We start from the raw sequence: 23,816 nt of genomic DNA on the forward strand, positions 1-23,816 counted from the left end.
CAAGCCAAGCATTGCATGAAGACGACAAGAAAAGCTTCAAAAAGTGAAGAAGTTTGGCTAAACCAAGAAGAGAGGAACAAAAAAATTGGACCTTGCGGTTTTCTTTATCTTTATGATAGAAGATAATTTGGGAAAATATATCTTTAGATATTTTATGTGATATTTTTAAATAATTATCTTATTTAATTATATCATAAAATATTAAAAGATAATAACTACCAAATCTTTTTAGATATGACAAGATCTTCTTGAATATTTTTAGTTCCACAACAAACAAATATATCTTGAAGATATTGAATTATTTAGAAGATAATTTAAGGAGATTGCAAAGGGTTGATTTGGAAAATTAATACAAATACTAACTGGTGATAATTTATCATATATCTTTAATTAATTAGTTAATTTAATTATATTAGATATTGATATTATCAACCGATTATATTTGTCAAATAGTCTATATCTCTCCAAATATTTTTAAATATTTATCTTTATCTTTATTTAAAAAGATATTTGAGAGATTTTAGCAACAGAAAAGCCTAGTCCAATTCCTATATAAAGACACTAAGGGAGAAGCAGAAGAAACAAGCTCGGGACTTCGGAGTTTTGGAACCCTTGCGGGGGGCCTAATTTCGTTTCCTTTCTCTTTCTCGCTCTCCATTCCTCTATTTTTATTTTGCATTCATGGAGTTCTAAACTTCTTGGGTTGATTCCATTGTAATTTCTAAATTGGATTCTAAGGTTAGATCAATTAATTTCTTTGTTCTTTTTATTATTGTTGAGGTTTTCATTCATCTATGTCTTTTATCTTTAAACCACGTAAGAAGTAATGATTTTAAATCTATATGCATGTTGGTCATATGAGTCCAAGGGGTTTTAAATTGAATTGAGACTTTACTTTGATTTTATTTAGAAACTTTCATATGATTAAATGAGTTTTTACCAATAATTGAGACTTTACTTTGGTTAAAGGTATTTACTCTAACAAAAATTAATTGAGACTTTACTTTGATTAATTAAGCTTTTTATTTGGTGAGGAGATAAAACAATAGACATGATTAGGCATAGTAAATTTGATTGAGACTGTACTTTGGTTGAATTTACTGTGGATAATCTAAAAGTTATCACTTTTAATTGAGACTGTACTTTGGCTAAAAGTGAGAACACCAACAAATTAATTGAGACTTTATATTGATTAATTTGTAAATCTATAACAATAATTAATTGAGTAATCATCTTTAGATAACCGATGATGAATCTATTTTGAAAGAGCAATGGAATCAATCTATTTTCTTTACTATTGTTTTTATTTCTTTTTATCTTTTAAATTTTATTTCTTTCTTTGTTTATCTTAATCCCCTATATTTTTTATTTTATTTGACTAACTCATTTGTATAGTTTTATAAGAACTAATTTGTTAAAAATCAACTCCGTGTTCGTTGGGAGACGACTTTGGGTTACTTTACCCTTTCTATTTTGTTGACTACTTTCTTAACAATACTCAAGTTGTTATAGATAAGTAGTAATAATTTGATCGCGTCAACGACAATGTTATCAAATTTGGCGTCGTTGTCGGGGAACACGGTTAGAATTTTTATCATTTTAGTTCTTATTTTTATTTCTTTCTTTTGATTGTATTTTTTATTTTTATTTTTATTTTTTGTTTATCACTAACATTTTCTTTTCTCAATTTTTGTTCTAACATTTTTTTATTATTTTCTTTAGTTATTTTATTTTATTTTATTTAGTTATTTTTTTTAAGCATAGTTTTTGTTTGAGGAATTTTGTTGGGAAATTTGTGAAACCAGTTGGGAAAAACTTTTGCTAAGGAAAGATAAGGTACTTAAGTTGTCCATTGAGACGCACCTCTCTTTCCTGGAAGTCTACTCAACAAGCTTTCAACTTATTTCTTTTCAGAAAACCTCTTTCAAAAATGCAAAATAATTTTTCATACGAAAATAATTAACATTGTAGTTTTCAAATGGATTACAATTGCTATCCACAACAACCACGTGATTTTCAACAAAAAATTGTCACACCTACTTCTGCACCTGATATAAGTGGGTTAACTTTACGATAATTTAATGATCTATATCCTAGATCATCTTTTTTGGGATATGAGCAACAACCATATTTTGAGTGTCCACCTCAGCAACCATATGTTCTAAATAGTTTTCAGCAACAATATGTACCACCACAGCAAGTTGAAGCAACCAATGGACCATCCTACAGGGAAGTTATGATGTTAATGGGTGAAGTTATAGAGAAATTAGAGTCCATGGATGAAAGGTTGCGAGTTGATCAAAGATGCAGAAATATTGAGCAAGAGTGGTACAAAAATAAGCAAATATTGTCTGATATGTTGAGGGATGCAAGTAAGAACAACTTCATAGAATTACTTGTAACTATTAATACCACCCCTCAACCCCATCAGAGATTTCCTGAAAATCCAGATTTTAATGCACTTCGTCATGAAATCAAAGATGTGCTTCTGAAGTTGGCCATTAAAGCTGAACAAATGTCTGAAGATTTAAGTCAACTAATGAATGATGCAATGAGAAATGTCACTTTGGAAGATATGATGAATATGATGATTGAAATGATGAAGATGAATCAGACTGATCAGAAAGAGATGATGAATGCTGCCACATAAAGCTTGCAGAGTCAACCTGAAAAATCAATAGCAGAATCACATCACATTGATATATCTATTGATAGATATAATGATTGCCATAGTAATATGTCTACTGATGGACATATTAAGGATGTTGCTGAAGTTGATGAAGAAATTAAAGATTCTCACACAAACATATCTACTGATGGATATGTTGACGATGCCCAATATGAATATAAAGTTGTACCCGTTGATGAGGATATGAGTACAAATGATCATTTTTAAAAGCAAAGTTGTGAGAACAATACAATGGAAGAACCAAGTGCAGTTGAAGAGCCAACAATATTCGAAGATACAGCTGAAGTATCTACTATTGCAACTGACTTGGTTAATGATGAAGCAGTAGAGTCAACAACACCAGGTGAAAATTTTTTCTCAGCAGATGAAATTATGTGGATTATTGATGATCCGCTTAACCATCCTAATGCACTTGATGATGCCGAAATTGAGTTGAAGCCACACACTCCACACATCAAGTTTGTTGATGTGAATTATGCAAATAAGTTTTCAGTGGTGATTTTTGTTGACTTGGTTGCAGAGAAAGAAGAAAGGTTGCTACAACAGGAAAAAAGGTTAGATTCAAATACTTTTGAAAACATTGTTGGTACAAAAGTTAAATTGCATGCATGTTTATTTTTTGTGTATGTTTTAATTTTATTAATATTAAAAAAATTTCAAATATATGTGTTTTTGTTTTCTTTAATAAAATTGTACAAGCTGACTTGTACTTTATAAAATTAAAGAAAATAAATTTTGACATATGGCCAGATTGAGCCAATAGTCCCAAATTTTTCGTTTCCTCCCCAAAATAAGTCCATCAAGGACATTTTTTTTTAAATAAGTGTGGGGGAATGTAGGTAGGATTTTTCTTTTTTGTGTTTTTCAATTTTTTGTTTTTGTTTTCATTTAAAAAGATAAAAATTGTGATTTCTTTTTGAGAAAATTGTGAAAGTATTAACTTTTTACTAAGTGAAACTTTCAAACAATATGTCTCTTAAGAAATCCACCAAAAATATTTTCCTGCTTTCAATAAAACATATTGACATTGGATTTTGGGATTTGATTCAATAATTGGGATGATCATAATTCTGGAAAAAATAAAAGTCATGTTGATATGAGTGGATTGTATCTATGATTTGCTAAATGAGTTTATTTGAGAATTTCTTGATTAAATCTTTTGTGAAAGAATTTGACCTTGTGAGTATTGAGCCTTAATGCAAAGGATGGACCGCCATGTGCCATTCCTATTTTTTCTTGAGTGACTTGCTCATGTTTGTTTATACTCAAATATTTAGCTTGATTATTTTGTTTTGCAACTTAGGTGAATATGCATGATTTGATATGATTGAGGCATTTCTTGTTTTTAGCTACTTGGCCAATTAAGCCCACATTAATATTAATCCATTGGTAGCCCCTTTGAGCTTTTAAACCTCTTTTTCTTGTTTTAAGCCTATTGCATAACCTTGAAAAGAAAAAGACCATATTCTACCTTAGGAAGAAAGAAGGAGCTAATGGATTGTGTTTAGGAATGGTTAAGGAATAAAGTGTGTGAGTGAGTACCTCACCCACAAATTAATAAAAATGGCAAAAGGACAAATTGTTGATGAAAAAGTGCTGAAATGAAAAAAAAAGAATAATTGCTTTCTAAAAAAAAGAGAGAGAGAGAGAGCAACAAGCAATAAACACAAAAGAGTTGTTTTTGAAATTATGCTCCATTATTCTTTCTATATTTTAATTTCAAAAACCCAAAAATCCTAAAATTTTTCCTACCTTTGCCTTGGCCCCATTATAACCTGTAAAAGAGTCCTCATGATCTTTGAATGCATGTTTTCTGAAAGTTTGTGAATATTAGAGTCTTGTTAAGTATTACAAGTGTTTACTTGCATGAGTATTTTGAGTGAAAACACAAGCCAAAACACTTGAGCGAATTTTGGTGAGAAAATACACATTTAACTTGAGTACTTTCTTTCATAATTGATTGTCTTGTGAATTCAAAAGATTAACTCATGTGTGAAAAATAGAATCTTTCCGTTTGTATATACATGATAATTTGATTTCTAGAAGATTGATTTGTCCCCAATGATGTTCATTCCTTTGATCCAGTGTTGATGTGAAATAAAATACCTCAGAACAAGTTTTGAAATTACTCAATTTTGCCCAAGAGTGCAAAAGGATAAGTGTGTGGGTATGATGAGTGCGTATTTTTACCCTCATTTAATGTTTAATTCTGGGTATTTTAATTGAATTTGTGTGCTTAAAGATTGATTTAATTGGCATTTCCTATAATTGGGTTTATTGAGCATCATATACAAAAACATGTTAAAAATAGCTTTTTAGTTGTATAAATGTTCTTTAGATATTTTGAGGTGTGTTAGTGCAGCTGTAGCTAAGTTGAGCTCATGGAGGTGTGGAAATAAATTGATTAAAGCTTCATGACACCTTAAAGATAAATCCAATAATAAGAAATTATCAAAATCACAAAAATCCAAGCCAAGCATTGCATGAAGACGACAAGAAAAGCTTCAAAAAGTGAAGAAGTTTGGCTAAACCAAGAAGAGAGGAACAAAAAAATTGGACCTTGCGGTTTTCTTTATCTTTATGATAGAAGATAATTAGGGAAAAATATATCTTTAGATATTTTATGTGATATTTTTAAATAATTATCTTATTTAATTATATCATAAAATATTAAAAGATAATAACTACCAAATCTTTTTAGATATGACAGGATCTTCTTGAATGTTTTTAGTTCCACAACAAACAAATATATCTTGAAGATATTGAATTATTTAGAAGATAATTTAAGGAGATTGCAAAGGGTTGATTTGGAAAATTAATGCAAATACTAAATGGTGATAATTTATCATATATCTTTAATTAATTAGTTAATTTAATTATATTAGATATTGATATTATCAACCAATTATATTTGTCAAATAGTCTATATCTCTCCAAATATTTTTAAATATTTATCTTTATCTTTATTTTAAAAGATATTTGAGAGATTTTAGCAACATAAAAGCCTAGTCCAATTCCTATATAAAGACACCAAGGGAGAAGCAGAAGAAACAAGCTCGGGACTTCGGAGTTTTGGAACCCTTAGGGGGGCCTAATTTCGTTTCCTTTCTCTTTCTCTCTCCATTTGTCTATTTTTATTTTGCATTCATGGAGTTCTAAACTTCTTGGGTCCATTGTAATTTCTTAATTGGATTATGAGGTTAGATCAATTAATTTCTTTGTTCTTTTTATTATTGTTGAGGTTTTCATTCATCTATGTCTTTTATATTTAAACCACGTAAGAAGTAATGATTTTAAATCTATATGCATGTTGGTCATATGAGTCCAAGGGGTTTTAAATTGAATTGAGACTTTACTTTGATTTTATTTAGAAACTTTCATATGATTAAATGAGTTTTTACCAATAATTGAGACTTTACTTTGGTTAAAGGTATTTACTCTAACAAAAATTAATTGAGACTTTACTTTGATTAATTAAGCTTTTTATTTGGTGAGGAGATAAAAGAATAGACATGATTAGGCATAGTAAATTTGATTGAGACTGTACTTTGGTTGAATTTACTGTGGATAATCTAAAAGTTATCACTTTTAATTGAGACTGTACTTTGGTTAAAAGTGAGAACACCAACAAATTAATTGAGACTTTATAATTATTAATTTGTAAATCTATAACAATAATTAATTGAGTAATCATCTTTAGATAACCGATGATGAATCTATTTTGAAAAAGCAATGGAATCAATCTATTTTCTTTACTATTGTTTTTATTTCTTTTTATCTTTTAAATTTTATTTCTATCTTTGTTTATCTTAATCCCCTATATTTTTTATTTTATTTGACTAACTCATTTGTATAGTTTTATAAGAACTAATTTGTTAAAAATCAATTCCGTGTTTGTTGGGAGACCACTTTGGGTTACTTTACCCTTTCTGTTTTGTTGATTACTTTCTTAACAATACTGAAGTTGTTATAGATAAGTAGTATTAATTTGATCGCGTTAACGACAACTGACTCCTTAGAGTGTTAGGATGCAATCCTTACCTTGAATCCTTACCAAATTATATAGATGGGGCACCACCATGGACACCCACTAAAAGGAGCCATGGAATTACGTCTCTACCACTGAAGCATGACCATGAAATCCCACCCAGAGATTTCAAGGAATTACGCACTAACCATAGACCAATCATGTTCAATCAATCAAGTAATGTTTACCATACACAATATCTCATGCCAACCTTTACAACCCATTCTTATTCATAACCAAATGTTGAATCCATACCAACTCATCCTTCCCAAACAGTGAATATATATTTGTATTTTATATCAATACCATGTCTCCTTGATACCAACCATCTCATTTAAATCACATGCCAAGTTCATACCAAACCCATCATCCACAATCCATGAATCACATCACTCATGCATAATCATTTATCACATGCTTTTAATATAACAATTAGATTCAAGCCAGTAATAACCATTCAAGATCAGAGAAACAACCAAACTACAACGATCTTGCGATAAAAACTTCTCTCACTACAGAGCTCTGATTCAAGATCGGACCGACCAAAGTCAAAATCTATGTGTTACGGATCAGCTGTTACAATATCAGCTCGATCCAACGGTTAACGAAGTAGTAACTTTCATTTTACGAAAAGTGTGCAGTGTTGTCAACAATACAAATTCAGTGACCTTGCGATAAAAACTGTTCTCACTACAGAGCTCCGATTAAAGATCCGACCGGTCAAAGTCAAGAATTATGTGTTAAGGATCAGCTGTTAAAATTTCAGCTCGATCCAACGGTTAACGTAGTAGAAATCTTCATTTTACGAACAGTGTGCAGTGCAGAAAAAGAGTAGCACCACATCAATCAAACATACTTGCACACCATACATTTTTATTCGACCAACAACCTCATTCAAGCATCACAACCATACAACAGACCAAAAATCGGCAAAATAACTTTAAAAACATAAACCCTAGCTTCCCTTACTTGGAAAGAGCTAGTCAAAACGACCCCGACCCTTAAGCGAATGAGCAAGACAGCTCCAAGAGCATATTTAAGAGCTAAAAATCTCAATACAGAGGAAGCACGAGATTATTACGAGGAACCCTAACGGCAAGCATGAAGATTAAACTAAAAGAGAACAGTATGCATCGGAAGTAACTTACGTGAGTGAAAGAAATGGGTTGAACTCAGTTGAACTTGGATGAACCCCAAACCCTAGCAGAGGAACGTTACTATTCTAAGAGAAAGGAGGCTATTTTTCTGAAAGTGGGAAGAATGAAAGTGTTTCAGCTGGTTTAGGGGCTTTGGTTCCTTATGGGCTAGCCCTAGGCCCAACTTATTTGAGGCAGCCCTTTAAAATAAAGGTAGTAAAGTAAGTGGGCCTTGCAACTTTTATTTATATTTTTTTATTGTTAAATTATTAATAATGTTATTTTTATTTAATTAAATTAGTAAAAGTAATATTTTTTATAAATTTTTAATTTTAATTTTTTAATACAATTTTATTAAAAATAAAAATAACTTTAAATTGAAATAAAAAATATATAAAAATGATAAATAAACTATTTTCGAATTAACAGGAGAAAACCCAAATAAATAAGTTGTCTAAAATATAGACAGGAGACATTGTCTTATTGTTATTGACTTTTAAACAATTTAAGTTAAACATACTACACGAATCAAATGTATTCAAACTCATAGTTAATCTCTCAAATTTTATTTGTGAATCTATAACTCGAAACAAACCTCAACAAACTAATCCCAACTTTTACTTTTGAACTTATAAGGGGACCAACATGACACGTTTCACATTACCATATATAATTTTGTAAAATAGAAGAATAAAGTTTAAAATAAATTAGTAAATCACTAATTCACGTTTAAAACGTATGAAAAATAGAAAAATGATTTTTTGACTCCTAAATTTTGACAACTTTCTCCTATAATATTAGGTGTTATTTTTTAAGTGGTTTTCTGTAAGGCCCAGTTTTTCTACCCTAATGTTTTAAGGGCTGGCCTTTAATTTTTTGGGCTTAAGGGCTGGCCCATAGGGTGCTAAGGCCCCTAAGGCAGCCAAACCCCTCCCATTCTGATCATTCTTGCAGAAACAGCTCACATCTTACTCTCTTTTTCATCCTTAGAGCTCTGCTAGTGTTTTGAAGTTTAGTCAGATCTGAGTTGGTTTGGCCTCGTTTTTACTCATGTAAGTTGTTCACGAACCCTTATCCTTCATCCCTGGTTTAGTTTTTCGTGTTTTCTGTTAGGGCTCTGTGTAATAATATTGTGCCTCATATATGTTAGGGTTTCTCAGATCTTAAATCTACTCTGGGAGTGCTCGCTCATTCGCTTAAGTGTCGAAGTTGTTTGGCTAACCCTTTCCAAGTAAGGGAAGCTAGGGACCTTTTGCTTAAATCTGATTCTTGCACATTTGCCACTGTTTTCATGATTGTGTGGTTGTTGTGCTACTAAAATATTGAATGGACGTGTATTGTTGTTTGGGATATGATTGTATGGCTATTGCAGGATGAACAGTGGCGAGACCTGACGTTCTCGCCCAAGCGACCCAGTCTCACCTAGGCGAGACTTGCAGAAATAGGTCCGAGCTCGAGCTCGAGCTCGAGCTCAGGCGGAGAGCTTTCGTTTGAGCGAGACACCATCTCGCTCAAGTAAGAGAGGCTCGCCTAAGCGAGGACGCATGGTGGTTTGAGGCACGTTGTTGCATGTGTAGCTCAGGCGAGGAACCTCGCCTTTGGGCGAGGGATGTTTTCGCTCAAGCGAGTAGCGGCTCGCTTAAGCGAGAACTCGTGAGTCTCGCAGGGTCCCCTGTTGACAGTCTCGCCTCAACGAGAACCAGTAGCTTGGGCGAGACTGGCACGGGACTTCACTACATGACTGTTCCTTCCATGTTTTTGGGCTGTTAATTGTATGCTTGGCTTGGTATGCTCTACCTTAAGTATGAACTGTATGAATATGCTTATGAGACTTGTTTGTATGGGCTGAAATGTGGAGTTAACATGAGTTTGGCATGAACTGAGTATGAGATGGTTGGTAATTAAAGTGGCATGGTATATGAGATGAAATGAAATTCTATGTTCATGGATGGAGGATGATGAGTTGGTATGGGTTTGACCTGGAATATAAAAAGGGGTCGGTTATAAAGGTTGACATGAGATGTACATGCATGATAAATATTATTTGGTTGTTTGAATATATTTGGTATATGGTCAGTACGTAAATCCATGAGTCTCTAGGTGAGACTTCCTGGTCGTGCTTTAGTGGTCGGGACGTAATTCCATGACCCATGTTAGTGGGAATTCATAGTGGTGCCCCATCTATATAATTTGGTAAGGATTCAAGATAAGGTTGCATCCTGACACTCTAAGGAGTTAGTTAGTCTCACTTAGAGTGGATTGACTCTTGTGGTGAGAGTAGTAGGAGGCTTGAAACTCATTAAGGGCTAACCTTGTGTGTGAGGGATTGAGACATTGTAAAATTTGTAACACTTAGCTCGGGGGTGAGTGTAACATCTCAATTTCAGCAGCTTAAAGCTAATAAAAATAGGGAGTTTCAGCATAGTTCCAAAACAGATAATTCAGTGTACACAATATATTAATACAGTCTTACAAAAGATATGACTATAAAAATATATCACTTATACACTTAAACTAAACTAATAAACTCTATACTTAAACTTACCACTGCTAAAGCTCCCACTGGAAACCTCCTCCTTAACAAGAAAAACGATGGCTCTTCATCCTCCAGAAGTGCCTTTGACACTACAACCACATCTGCTCCCACCGAATAGGTGATCATCGCAAAAGGAAACATACAACACAAGACAGGAACACAAAAAGCAAGGGTAAGCTAATCTTATTAAAGGAATCATACAGTTCAATTATAAACAGAAATCATGCAATCTTTCTCATTTTCACCAGAATCACATAGACCACCATAAGCACAATGCATATATATTACTCTAGACTCGATATCCTGTGACGGTTCCCAAACTCTGCAGAGTTGGACACAAGGAGTTATCACCCGACCGCTCACAAGGTAAGTCCCCTTCGCGTCTAAGACTTGATCAAGTCCAAAGCCTAGGACCTCCTGCTACTCCTCACGACATAATCCATTCTACTCTACCTGAGCGTGATTGGAGTTTCAGGATAACAACCAAATTAGGAGTCCTCATGTTCTTACACATACACTAACTTATTCTCTAGAATTCCCCTCGAAACTCTAGTGCAACCACACCTTCTGATGATCTGATTTTATACAATTTCTACCACATGTACTACCAGACACAATAATCCAAGCATATTATGAATAAACATCACATTAAATCATTTATTATAGCTTCCAATAATTAAAACAGAGGAATAATCAACAATTCTGCATAGGAACTCGCCCAAGCTAAAAGCTCTCGCTTGGGCGAGAGGGTTATTCTCGCTTAGGCGGGTCACTCTCGCCTGGGCAAGACTCAAACAGTGGGCAACTATGAAAATGAGGGAATTCTCGCTCAGGCTAAGCTGTTTCACTTAGACGAGAGTGTCTCTCGCTTAGGCGAATCCAGCTCACCTAGGCAAGACCTCGCGCAGTTGCAGGAGTGAATTTCTGGTATTTTCACTCAAGTGAGAGCTGCTCGCCTGGGCGAAATCAACAGAATTCCAATCTGTTTTCACATGCAGAGCCACACAATTCATACCAGAAACCCAATTTCCATACAACAATTAATCCAAACATCAGTCAAACATAGGATCATGCAAATCTAAGTTCTCATAGAAGATTTCTACTGAATTTGAGCAAAAGGCTAACTTCCCTTACCTGTTATGCTGTTTAGACACCTTTATAAACATCAACGTCTTAAAAATGTCAACACCTCTAACTCCACAGGATGCTCTATCTACACATAGAAACATCATAAGAATGATCAGGACATACTGTTATGATCACTGATCAGCAGAGACTCATACTGATGATTAAAACGTCGCATGCAAGCGAAAGAGGGCTTGCATGCAACGGAAAACCGAAAAAGACTAAAAAGAGAGCGAAAACTCAACTTACGCGAACGGAGAAACTGATCGGTCCAATTTGAAGAGCTCGCCGAGAGGATCAATCCTACGGTCTCGGTTCTTCAATCAGACAACCAGAGAGACAGAACCTCTAGAGAGTAGTTAGAGAACTCTAGAAAAGTGGTTTCTAGAGAGATGGTGTGTTTTAAAATAATGAAACTCGTTTATAACAATTCTATTTATACTAAAACCTTTTAATATTAAAATAATCGAGTCTCACTATTTTTAAACCACTATCACTTTTAAAATGCCATTTTCTAGGGTCTTACAGTGAGTAGCTCGAGGGTGAGTAGAGATATCCACCACAAGTGCAAGCATCCGCTGAATCCGACTAGATTATATGTAATCCGGATGAGTCGAGTCTAAGTCTAGTGTATTGTTTGAGAAGTCATAACATTATTGGTTGACATATATTTATTGGCCTGTGAAATAGCATGTATTTGTATGATAAACTGTTTTATACTCTAGCTTACCTTTTTTTCTTGTATGGTTCTCTTGTATGTGGTTTTTCTCCTTTTGCGATGATCATCAATTTATTGATGTGAGCATATACGAGAGGTTCTCGCAGTCAACAAGGGAATGGTGACTACGCTGCTTAGCCCGCCTGGGCTGGATCCCGCTTAGTAGATTTTCTTTTAGGGCTATGGCCCATGTATTGGCTGTCCTTTAAATTTCCATTTTGTTGCTTTTAAATTTTCTGTATCTGGTTTAGTTTGGCATTATTGCGTGCCTTGGATAATTGTAAGAAGTTATGTGAAAACTCCAAGACTGTACTACTATATTTTGTGTGTGATGCTTCTTTTAATTACGTTTATTAATTAAATAAGATGTTACATTTTCTATTTTTCCATTTTTTCATTCTCAATATTCTAAAACCACGTAAAAATGTCACCTAGCATGTGATACCTCATATGTGATAAAGAGAAACTTTTCAAAATTTATTAATCAAAATATGATTTTCCGATATATTAAACTAAGAAAAACTATAACAAAATGAAGAGAAGAAAAAAGAAAGTACGCTCTCTGATTTTGGCTATTATAAATCAAAATCCAAAGACAAAAGAACAAGCATTGAATTGCAGTGAATGAGACGCGGTTGCAGTTGCACACAGTAACATTACATCTCCACCAATCCAATCCAATTAATTGACCACCGTCTATCCATCAACCTCCGGTGTTACCGTTATGGCTAAACACCGAACACTGCGCAGCCGGCCTCGTCACCACCCCGCCGGCGCTCGCTGGACACGTCATGACCACCGCGGGCGGTGGCACCATGCAGTTGTAGGACACGCACAACGACGCCGCATCGGGCAGCACCACTCCCTCCCGCAGCGGAATCCCGGTTAGGTAGTTATGCTGTAGGTACAGCAATCTGGTGCTGCCGCGACACACGCTCTTCACGTACGCCTCCGGAACCTCCCCCGTAAAACGGTTATTGTTCAAAAACAAACTCTCCACTCCCTCCAGAACACTCGAAAGCTCTCCACTCAGACAATTATGACTCAGATCGACTATAGATCCGGGTACAGGTCCGGGTCTGGGCCCGGACCCAAGCCCACCAGAGAGATTGTTACGTTGTAAGAAAATGTTGAAGAGAGCAGGAAGGGAGAGCAATTGGGCCGGGATGGGCCCGGCGAAACGGTTCATACTGAGATCGAGGAAAGCCAATTCGGAAAGCGTTTGAAGGCCGTTGGGAAGAGGGCCCCACATGAGGTTCTGCGAGAGCGACAGATAACGGAGAGATGACGGAAGAGACGACGGTAACGGTCCAGTGAGTTTGTTGTCTTTTAGGTCGAGGTGGAGTAACGGGGAGTTAACAGTTTGGGGTAACGTACCGGAGAGAGAATTGGAGGCGAGGATGAGGATTTTGAGTTGGGGCAAGTCGGTGAGAGTCGGGGGGAGTGAGCCGGAGAGTTGGTTGCGACTGAGGTCGAGGGTGTGGAGGCGGCGGAGGGTGGATAGTGCGGTGGGGATGGGGCCTGTGAGGCGGTTGGAGGTGAGGGAGAGGACGCGGAGGTTGGTGAGGTGGGCAAGCTGTAGGGGGATGGGGCCGGTGACGAGACCGGGAGAGAGGAGGAGCTGAGTCAAGTCGGTGAGGAGGGAGAGGGAGGCGGGGAGGGTGCCGGCGAGGGGGAAGGAGGGTTCGCCGAGGGAGAGAGCGGTGACGCGGCGGAGGGTGCAGGTGAGGCCAGCGAAGGAAGAGCAAGGATCGGGTGCGGTGAGGTTCCAGGTGGAGAAGAAGGGGTTGGTGGGAGAGAGGTCGGTGAGAGTGGCCTTGATGGAGAGGAGGGCTGTGAGGTCGCTTGGGTGCAGGTTTTGTGGGAGAGATGGGCGAATAAGAAGAATCAGAAGCTGAAGGACGAGAAGAATAGTGGCCATTGGTTGTTTCAGTTTCAGTTTCAGTTTCAGAGTTTGACAGAAAAGTGTTTTAAGGAGTGGTGTTTTGAGAGTGAAGGTGAGGGAATTGTTGTTGACGAGGGGAGATGGAGAAAAGGACACGGCACAACTTTTGGAGCCTTGGGATTCATTTTAAATTGTCGCTATTTATTTCTCTCTCGACCTCAAACTTTTTTATGCCCTGCTTCTTTCGGTCCTTGGAAACACACGCATGGTCACCGGTGTTAAAAAAAAAAAGTGTTTTTTAACTTTTTCAACTTAAGTTTTACTAACTTACAGTAAAAATGTGTTATCTAATTAAGAGATACAGTTAACATAACTTTTAAAATGATTAATGTAAAATTAATAAGTTTATTGTATGTTACTTTTGTTATTAAATTATAATTTGTATTTTTTAATTAGATTAGAAGATGGTTTGATTATGGGAGATTATTCTTTATGTCAATGTATTTTAAGATATATCTATTGGGACAAATATTCACGTATTAACGATAATTAACATATTAATGATAATTATCATAAATCTCAGTAATTTGATTATGTCTTGAGATTTCTTGATACAAAATATTTACATAATAGTTAGTATATCGTGTAAGGTACCATATTATTATTGTTTTTATTATTTATTCAAAGTAAGTTGTTATTTTATTGATATTGATTAATACTACATTACATGCTTTATCACAAGGATCCAAGGCCCAGAAGGCCCTATAAATACTTCTAGTATTCCCAAGGAGCACATATTCTCTCATACTCATTCAAACTCTCTTACTAACTTGAGCGTCATAGAATTTTTTGCAGGTGGATCTTCCCCGTTTAAAGCAATAAGAGATTTGATTCCAATCATTAGGAGCATTCAAGTCACCATTTAGATCTTGCCACCTTTATAAAGGTCCACACTCTCAATTATGTTAAGAATAGGTTTAACTTTCCATAAAAAGTAGTAGATCTTAAATCAAAAAATAAAAGATGTAAAGAATTCTTTTAACTCAAAGTAAATAATCCTAAGATTAAAATAGTTTCTTTCCTTGGTCAAGGGAGTTAGCCTTTCATTTATAAGAACATCAGTTACAAATCATTTTTATTCCCCAAAAGTAGAAGGATTTTCAATTACAAAAGATAATAATAAAAAGGATAAAAGATTACAAAGATGACAACCACATATCAGATCTCCTATACAATAATATTTTTTTACATAAATTTAAACTAGTACATAAAGGGAGCTTAACCTAAATTCTGAGCAACATGAACCTCGACCCACATCTTAAGTATCACGAACCTTAGCCTAAATCTTGAGTACCACGAACCTTAACCCAAATCCTGAGTATCACAAACCTCGACCCAAATCTTGGCACATCCTGCTAGGTCATTCCTAAGTCTTTTTCCTGCTACAATAACTAGCAAAGACCCCCAAGGTATCATGTTGGTCTTCATAAACACAAATGTTCAAGAACTTTGTTGTTTTGGAATATACGCAAGCCTCAAAACTTTGAGATGATTAGACTTACTTGATTAGCTAGTCAATCCAAGTACAAGTCCTCTTATTGGGCGGACATGCACTAGGTTAGGTCGTGTATTGGATGGTTCTTTTAGGTGTGTGGTCTTTAGTGGCCTTCCTGGGATCTGGTATCTCGGAGAGGACGATGACGAGTAGTCCATCATCTTCCTAAGGTTGTTTCTTATGGTTGTTTGCTTTAAGGGACGAAAAGGTGTAGTTTCTTGTTTGGGTCAAGGACAAGTAGTCCATCACTTCCCTAGGGTTGCTTTTTAGGATCGTGTATTATAGGGGACGAGGACAGGTAGTCCATAAACCCCCTCTCTTCTTGATGTGTGATGGAGCTCATTGCATAGATTGATGGAGGAGGAGCTTCATAGGTGCAACTGAATTGGATTGGAAGCAAGGTTAAAGGCCCTAGAGCAATGGAAAGGTTCGGTGGAAACAAAGTTCTAGGGAGGAAAAGCTATCCTACAGGAATGAGGCTAGAGGAGATCTAAGGAGATTCCTAGCTAACATGACTCTTAATAAGGCAAATGTATGGAGTGCTCTCAAGACCAAGTTATCATTCAAATAAGAGTAACCAGATACAAGCTTAGGAGGCTCTAATTTATAGTAGAGAAACCTCCCTCAAATGCAATGCAAATGTATGTGGAAATAGAATGAAAATGTATGGCTTAGGCAAGATACATGCCTTCTAGATCCGTGATTCATGGGTTGTACGCCATGTGGCAAGTCATGCCTTCCATGCTTTTCCACCATATGCAAAATGAGAGAAATATGCTCCTAAGAAGGTTATCCGCCAAGCTTAAAAAGTGGGCTTGAATTGGCCTAATTTGGAAGCTAGAATCAATGTACTTTGACCAATTATTTTGGAAAGCAAGCCTAACATTTGGCCCAAAAGAAAAGACTATGCTACTGACTTTTACATGAAGGCCATCATATTTTAATATCTTCTTTAGCCCAAGAGAATAGCGTGTGAAACTCATTAAGCTTATTGGGTTGTTGTTGCTCTAGGCCTTCTTGTATCTTTCTCACCATACTTCTAGTAATTGGGCCTTTTGATGGGCTTGGGCCTTGAGTTGAATGTGGGCCATGTAATGGGCTTAGGCCAAGTCCATCATCTCCTCCCCCTTGGAAAGGATTTGTCCTTAAATCTTAATGTTAATCATCATCCATGGTTCCTACTAAGTTTGGATTTGCACAAATATGGAAACCTTTCTTTTCTTAAATGCAACCAAACCATATCTCCCTCATTAAAATTCATAGCTTTCTTGCCTTTGTTGTTGTATTTAGCAATTTTGTCAATTTGAGTTTGGATTTGGTTTCTCACTTTCTCATGTAAATCCTTAATGAACTTGGATTTAGATAACCCTTCCTTATGAACAAAATCAAAAGAAGTATGAAGTGGTATTAAATCTAAAGGTGTGGTATGATTGAAACCATATACAACCTCAAAAGGTTAAATCTTGGTGGTGCGATGGACCACACAATTATAGGCAAACTCAATGTGAGGAAGATATTCATCCCAAGGTTTATGATTGCCTTTTAGGACGACCCTTAACAAAGTGGATAAAGATCTATTTACTACTTCAGTTTACCCATCAATTTGTGGGTGATAAGTAGTAGAAAAGGAGAGTTTAATTCCTAGTTGAGACCATAAAGTTCTCCAAAAGTGACGAAGGAACTTAGTATCTCTATCAAACACAATTGTCCTAGGAATACCATGAAGACAAACCAAATATTTGAAAAATATATTTGTAATATTGCTAGCACATCTACTTTGGAGCATGGTATAAAATGTGCCATTTTTGAAAAATGATCCACCACCACAAAGATAGAATCAACACCCCTAGAAGTTCTTGGAAGTCTAGCATGTCTTTCAAAGGGGTAGAGGCAATAGGTAAAGGAGTATAAAGGCCAGAAGGGATTGTAGTAGATTTGGCATGTAAACATGTAATACAACTAGAGCAATGTCTTTGAACCTCTTTCCTCACATGGGCCAAAAGAATTTTTCTTTAAGCATGATCAAAGTTTTAGTAACCCAAAAATGTCCCATAAGTCCCCCTTCATGGATTTCTTGAATAAGAAGTTTCCTATGTGAACCTTGAGGAATAAAAATGATTCCTTCTTTAAACAAGTACCCATTGTTCATAGAATCCTCCTTAGGACTTTTGTTGACAATCCTTGTAAATGGACGAGAAATAAGGATCTTGAAGATACAATTCACAAATATTATCACAACCAAAAATTTAAGAACCTAATGTGGCTAGAAGAGTATATCTTCTTGAAAGTGCATTAGCCACAAAATTGGTCTTACCCTTCTTTGGTAATATAGGGAAATTGCTCTAAAAATTCCATCAATTTGGCATGTCTTTTTTGAGCTTGTGTTGGCTTTTCAAAAACTCGAGTGATTCATGATCACTATGAATGATAAACTCTTTTGATACAAGGTAATGTTTTCAAGTATGAAGAGCCCTCACAAGTGTATAAAGCTCTTTGTCATAGGTGGGATAATTACGAAAAAGACCCATTTAATTTTTCACTAAAATAAGCAATTGGATGGCCTTCTTGTAATAAAATAACACATATGCCAACACCCGAAGCATCACATTGTAGCTCAAAAGTTTTCTCAAAATTTGGAAGAGCTAGAATGAGAGCTTGAGTGAGTCTAGCTTTAATTTTATCAAAATCATGTTGTTGTTTTTCACCCCACACAAAAGAAATATCTTTCTTAACAAGTTCATTTAAGGGTGAAGCAAGAGTGGAAAAGGTGGGTATGAACCTTCCATAGAAGCTGATAAGGCCATGAAAACTACGAATGTCCCTAACATTTTTAGGAATAGGCCATTCTTGGATGACCTTGATTTTCTCAGGGTCAACATGGACCCCATTTTTGTTAACAATAAATCCTAGGAAAACTACACTATTTACACAAAAGGTACATTTATCTATATTTGCAAAAAGTTGATTAACGCTAAGAAGAGAAAAAACATCCCTAAGTTGGCCTATATGACCACTAAGACTCTTACTATACACTAAGATATCATCAAAATAAACTACAACAAACTTACCAATACAATCCCTCAAGACATGATTCATTAACTGCATGAAAGTACTTGGAGCATTGGTGAGGCCAAAGGGCATTAGCAATCATTCATAAAGGTCAAATTTGGTTTTAAAGGCAGTTTTCCACTCATCACCCTTTTGGATGTGAATTTGATGGTAACTACTTTTGAGATCAATTTTGGAGAAAATAATGGCTCCATGTAATTCATCCAACATATCATCAAATCTTGGGATGGGATGCCTATATTTAATGATGATGTTGTTGATGGCGCTACAATCACAACACATACGCAATTTGCCATCTTTTTTTGGAACCAACAACACTAGAACTACACAAGGACTTAAATTTTTTGCACCAAACCTTTATCCAAGAGTTCTTGTACTTGAGACTCTATCTCCTTTGTTTCTATGGGATTTGTCCAATAGGCAGGTCTATAGGATAGACTAGCCCAAGCACAAAATCAATTTGATGTTCAATGCCTCTAATAAGAGAAAGCCCACAAGGTCCATCTTTAGGAAAGACTTCATCAAATTCTTGAAGAAGAGAAATAATAAGAGGAATGACCTTAGGATTTGAAACATTGGGATCTCCTACCTCACTCTTTGACATCAAATAGAGTTATTGGATTTGTCTTCATCTCTCCTAGCTCGCGTTTGAGCTTGGTCCTCAATGAATTGAATAAGAGTAAGAGGATGAAGAAAAATATTCTTGGCATTGTGTAGGAGAGTGGTCTCATTGGTATGACCATTGTGGCTTGTTTTGCGGTTAATTTTCCATGGTCTTCCCAAAAGAATATGACAAGCTTCCATTGGAATTACATCATATAAAAACTCTATCTTTGTATTTTCCAATGGAGAACTTGATGTCCACTTGATGCTTAACTTTAATATCCCTATCTTCATTAAGCCAATGAAGTTTATAAGGTTTGGGATGAGGTATTAAAGCTAAGTTCAACTTCTCTACCAGCCTTGTCCTATAACAATTCCAACACGACCCACTATCAATAATTAGAGCACATTTATTTTTCAAAACATCACATCTAGTATGGAAAATATTTTCTCTTTGATCATTGAGAAGAGTACTTGGTTGGTTATTGAGAAGTCTTCTAATCATGACAAGGTGTCGTTCATTAGGATATGCATCTTCTTTGGAAGAGCCTTGTGAATGAGTACTCTTAGAGTCACTAAAAGAAGACTCATCTTGGTTGCTATAGAGGTCATGGCCCTTTTACACAATAGTTCTTTTTGTAGCACATTGGGTTGCTACATGACCTCGACCTAGACACTTTAAAGCATTTGATTTCACTGCTTCTCTTGGTGGAGGTCTCACCTCTTTCAATTACCTTTGTTGGATTCTTATGAGTGGTATCCCTTTCTTTGGAAAAATCCCTTTTAAAATCTTTATGGAAATCACTTTTGGGATAAGAGATATAAGAATCCTTGCAAGAAGGTTTTCTTAAAAGTTGATGCTCAACCTTAATACACATTTAAACAAGATCATTCAAGCTATTGTAAGGTAGCAATTCAACTCTTTCTCTAATGGCATAATTAAGACCACTCAAGAATCTAGCAATGGTAAGATCTTTAACTTCCTTTCCAACTCTTAAAATATAAAGCTTCATTTTTTGTCTATACTCCTTTATTGTCATTGACCTTTGTTGGTGTAACGTCCTAGCCGGAAATTACTTATTAAAATAAAACAAAATAAAAATTAAGTAAACAACCTCGTTTATTATCAACAATTCCCAAAATGCGGGAAGGAATTTAAAACTTTAAGTCCAACGCACCAAACCAAATAAAAATAATGCACGACAATACCGTAATACAAATATATTTGTCTATAAAAGTATTACAATAAATCCATATTCTGACAAAACAAAATCAGTAAAACTCCCAAGAGGTCTCCACTCTGTCTCTATGCATCAACCTGCTCACCTACATCAACATCTGCTCCCATGTAACAAGTTACAAGATCATCGCCACACACACACAGATAGGGTGAGCTCATTTAAATAAACCTTAAAAATTATTATTAAATACATCATTTCAACATTAAAACCTAGGTTAGTATTCTTCTCCCTTTTTCCCTTACTTCTTCATTTCCAGCACTTACATTAGACGTCTATCATTTCTATACCCTTTATGTGAGATCAATGATCGATCTTTGCTGCACGAGTGTCTACTCGCCCCTCCGACTACAGGCCACCACCTGATAGTCCACACGTGGGAATAACTTTGCCATAGCATCTCACAATGACACCAAGTGGAGTTCCCCAAAACAAACCTAAGTTTGTAGTTGTTCCCAGACTACCAAAACTATATCAGCATGCACTGAAGAGGGCAATCTTCCGAAACCTCGCCGTACGAGCCACAACCCGCACACTCCACTAGACTTCCTAAACCACCCGGCTACAACCTAAAGTGGTCACATGTTACCCAAATACAAGATACACTCGTAACTGGGCCCCCAGCCAAAGCATCGCATCATGAACATCCCTTAAAGCGGTGTAGAAAACTTTCTCGCACACCATCACTGGACCAAAATCACCTAGCGTGCATCTCACGCCGCTAGGCGAAATCTAGCTCTAGACCGCCTGGCGGGCATCTCACACCGCCAAGCGCCACGCGCCATCAGGGGTGCTGCTGCACCGTCACCGCCTGGCGGGTCCAAGCCTACCGCCAGGCGCCACACACCATCTTGGTCATCTGCTGCACCACTTCTGCTTGGCGAAACACTGCCGCTAGGCGCCTCGCGCATACAGGGCCCACTGCCACTCTTTTAAGTTGATATCGCCTGGCGGCTCGCCCTCACCGCCAGGCACCACACAAGTAGCGCAATTGTTACTAGTTTTGGCATATTAAACAGGTCCTAAGGGACCTCAAATCACACATTTCACAACTCACATCACATGTACAATTATCCATTTATGCTAAAATGACTTAATCACAATGCACACATCTTAATCAAGTCAATAAGACAATTATTCTCATTTATACACATCATTCTTTCTTTTATGTACTGAATTGAACTCTATCCTATTCCACTCAATATAATCCAAATATTTTATCAATGCATATCAACAATTAAATATAACATGCCATTAAGATTGTCAATAATATACATGTACTTTTGGAATACACAAGTATGGATGCATATAATCTCCATCACTTCGAAACATCACTCTCCATAGTCCATTCGTGAGTATAAATCTAATAAGCATTTTTACACACTTTGCACCTATCATTTTCTTAGTTCTTAACATACAATTTAATTAACTATGAATGCCCTTCTACTTCACATTACACATTACAATTTAACCAATTAATCTTATCATGCTTACTAATTCCAGCCTATCACATATCACAACGCATTTAATTCCCCACTCAACCAGTTCCATCATGCGAACACACCCAAAACAACCTTTCTGCTAGTTTGATGGGGTGCCTGGCGGCAGCCTTAGCGCCGCCAGGCGGTGCTTGAAAAACTGGGTTCTCCCCAGGTCTGTTCGCACCTTTCGTGGCTTCCCCACACCCCACTTGTACTACCAATTCCAATCCGCGTTTTTAGTCAAAATATGAGTGGTTCCATCATCCGAGTCTATGTCAATTTATGTCCATACCATTATCATACAAGCAATCCAATAGATCAAACTCGACACAACATTTCATCATCTCACACCCCATATACCCCAACCCCACATGGAATCCTCATTCATACCAATTTCACACACCATTCAATTCACATGCGATTTTTCTTCCTTAAACGCATCTATACATGAATACATAATTATTTTCAACATCACAAATATCACAAAACTCACCACAAACCAGAAACTGGCCAAAACAGGAAGCGTCGCCTGGCAGACCACGCACAGCCGCCAGATGGTTCAAGGAAACCCAGAAAAATAGGGCTTACACACATGGGTCGCCTGGTGGCGCATGAACTACCGCTAGGCGGTTTCTGGAAAAATCCAGAAACGCGAAGAAAACAAGAATAGACAGGTTCTACACTTTCATTATGGTTCAGATCATATAATCAATCGATAGTAGAATAAAAGCAAGCAATAAGAACTCCCCTAACTTGGATTTCGTTGTCAAATTGAGAATTCCTACACTTCCAATCCCTAGCAATGAACCTCTCCTTGACTTCTTCCAATCTCCTTCCCCACTTGATACCAATCTCTCCCCATTGTCTATTTTCAGTGCTTTAGATGGGTTTGTGCAAAAAGGTTGCTCTACCTTTCTACTTTCTCTATTATTTCCTTTCCAAAACTTAAATTTTAATAGCCATAAAAAGGAAAACGAAAATTTACATTAATCTTGTGATTAATGGTTATTCAATGGTCATTCAAATGGTTTTCTATTCCTTCCCTTCTTAGCCAGCTAGGGTTTTCCACCATTCCCATTCATGCCAAAATTGAATTTAGCAAAAAGAAGTCATTTTGCTTAAGCTAAGGTTTGAACCCATCACCACACAATTGAAATTCAAGTGCACAACCAATTCAACCAAGTCATTTTTCATGATGGCATTCATACATCAAAAACTATATCCTTACTTATCACGCTCCAAACACATCATCAGAAAATAAAAAAATTAAATAAGACATAATTGACACACATAGGACTTGAACCCAAGTCCTCTCACACATTCAAAGTACTCTTAACCATTTGAGCTAGTACTTTTCCACGTCATGAAGGTTAACATTTAATTCCATAAAGGCTTCTCCTACCCGCATTTATTAAATAATTATTTATTTAATTATTTAAATTTAGTGGGTCTTACAGTTGGAGCCTTTGGAGTTTATCCATGAGCTCTCTTCTATAATAGGAAGGAACATGGCATGCACGAAAGGCTTCTTTAAGATGAAACACATAGTCAATATCATGAAGTCCTTTTCTCCTTCTTTGAAGGACTAAGAAAGTCCACCAATTCAAAGCATGCCTTTGAAAGCTAAGGGTTTCTAAGCAGATGCCTTTCTTCTTCTACCACATAACTCTTAAGAAGTTGTTCAACTTTTGTAACCCAATCAAGATATGCCTCTACATTAATGAAAGTGAGGTAAATCTATCTTAACTTCTTTG

At 36.1% G+C, this 23,816-nt stretch overlaps 1 protein-coding gene across 1 annotated transcript; it reads right to left on the reverse strand.

Annotated features, from left to right (window-relative positions):
* Nucleotides 1-12,785: 12,785 nt before the first annotated feature.
* Nucleotides 12,786-14,285, reverse strand: LOC114189034 (probable inactive leucine-rich repeat receptor kinase XIAO). The gene has a single exon (XM_028077732.1). It carries the CDS (start codon nt 14,150-14,152, stop codon nt 12,935-12,937), a length of 1,218 nt encoding a protein of 405 aa, XP_027933533.1. The 5' UTR covers nt 14,153-14,285; the 3' UTR covers nt 12,786-12,934.
* Nucleotides 14,286-23,816: the final 9,531 nt, after the last annotated feature.

Source organism: Vigna unguiculata, chromosome 6, assembly GCF_004118075.2.
Source record: "Vigna unguiculata cultivar IT97K-499-35 chromosome 6, ASM411807v1, whole genome shotgun sequence".
NCBI classification, from domain to species: Eukaryota; Viridiplantae; Streptophyta; class Magnoliopsida; order Fabales; family Fabaceae; genus Vigna; species Vigna unguiculata.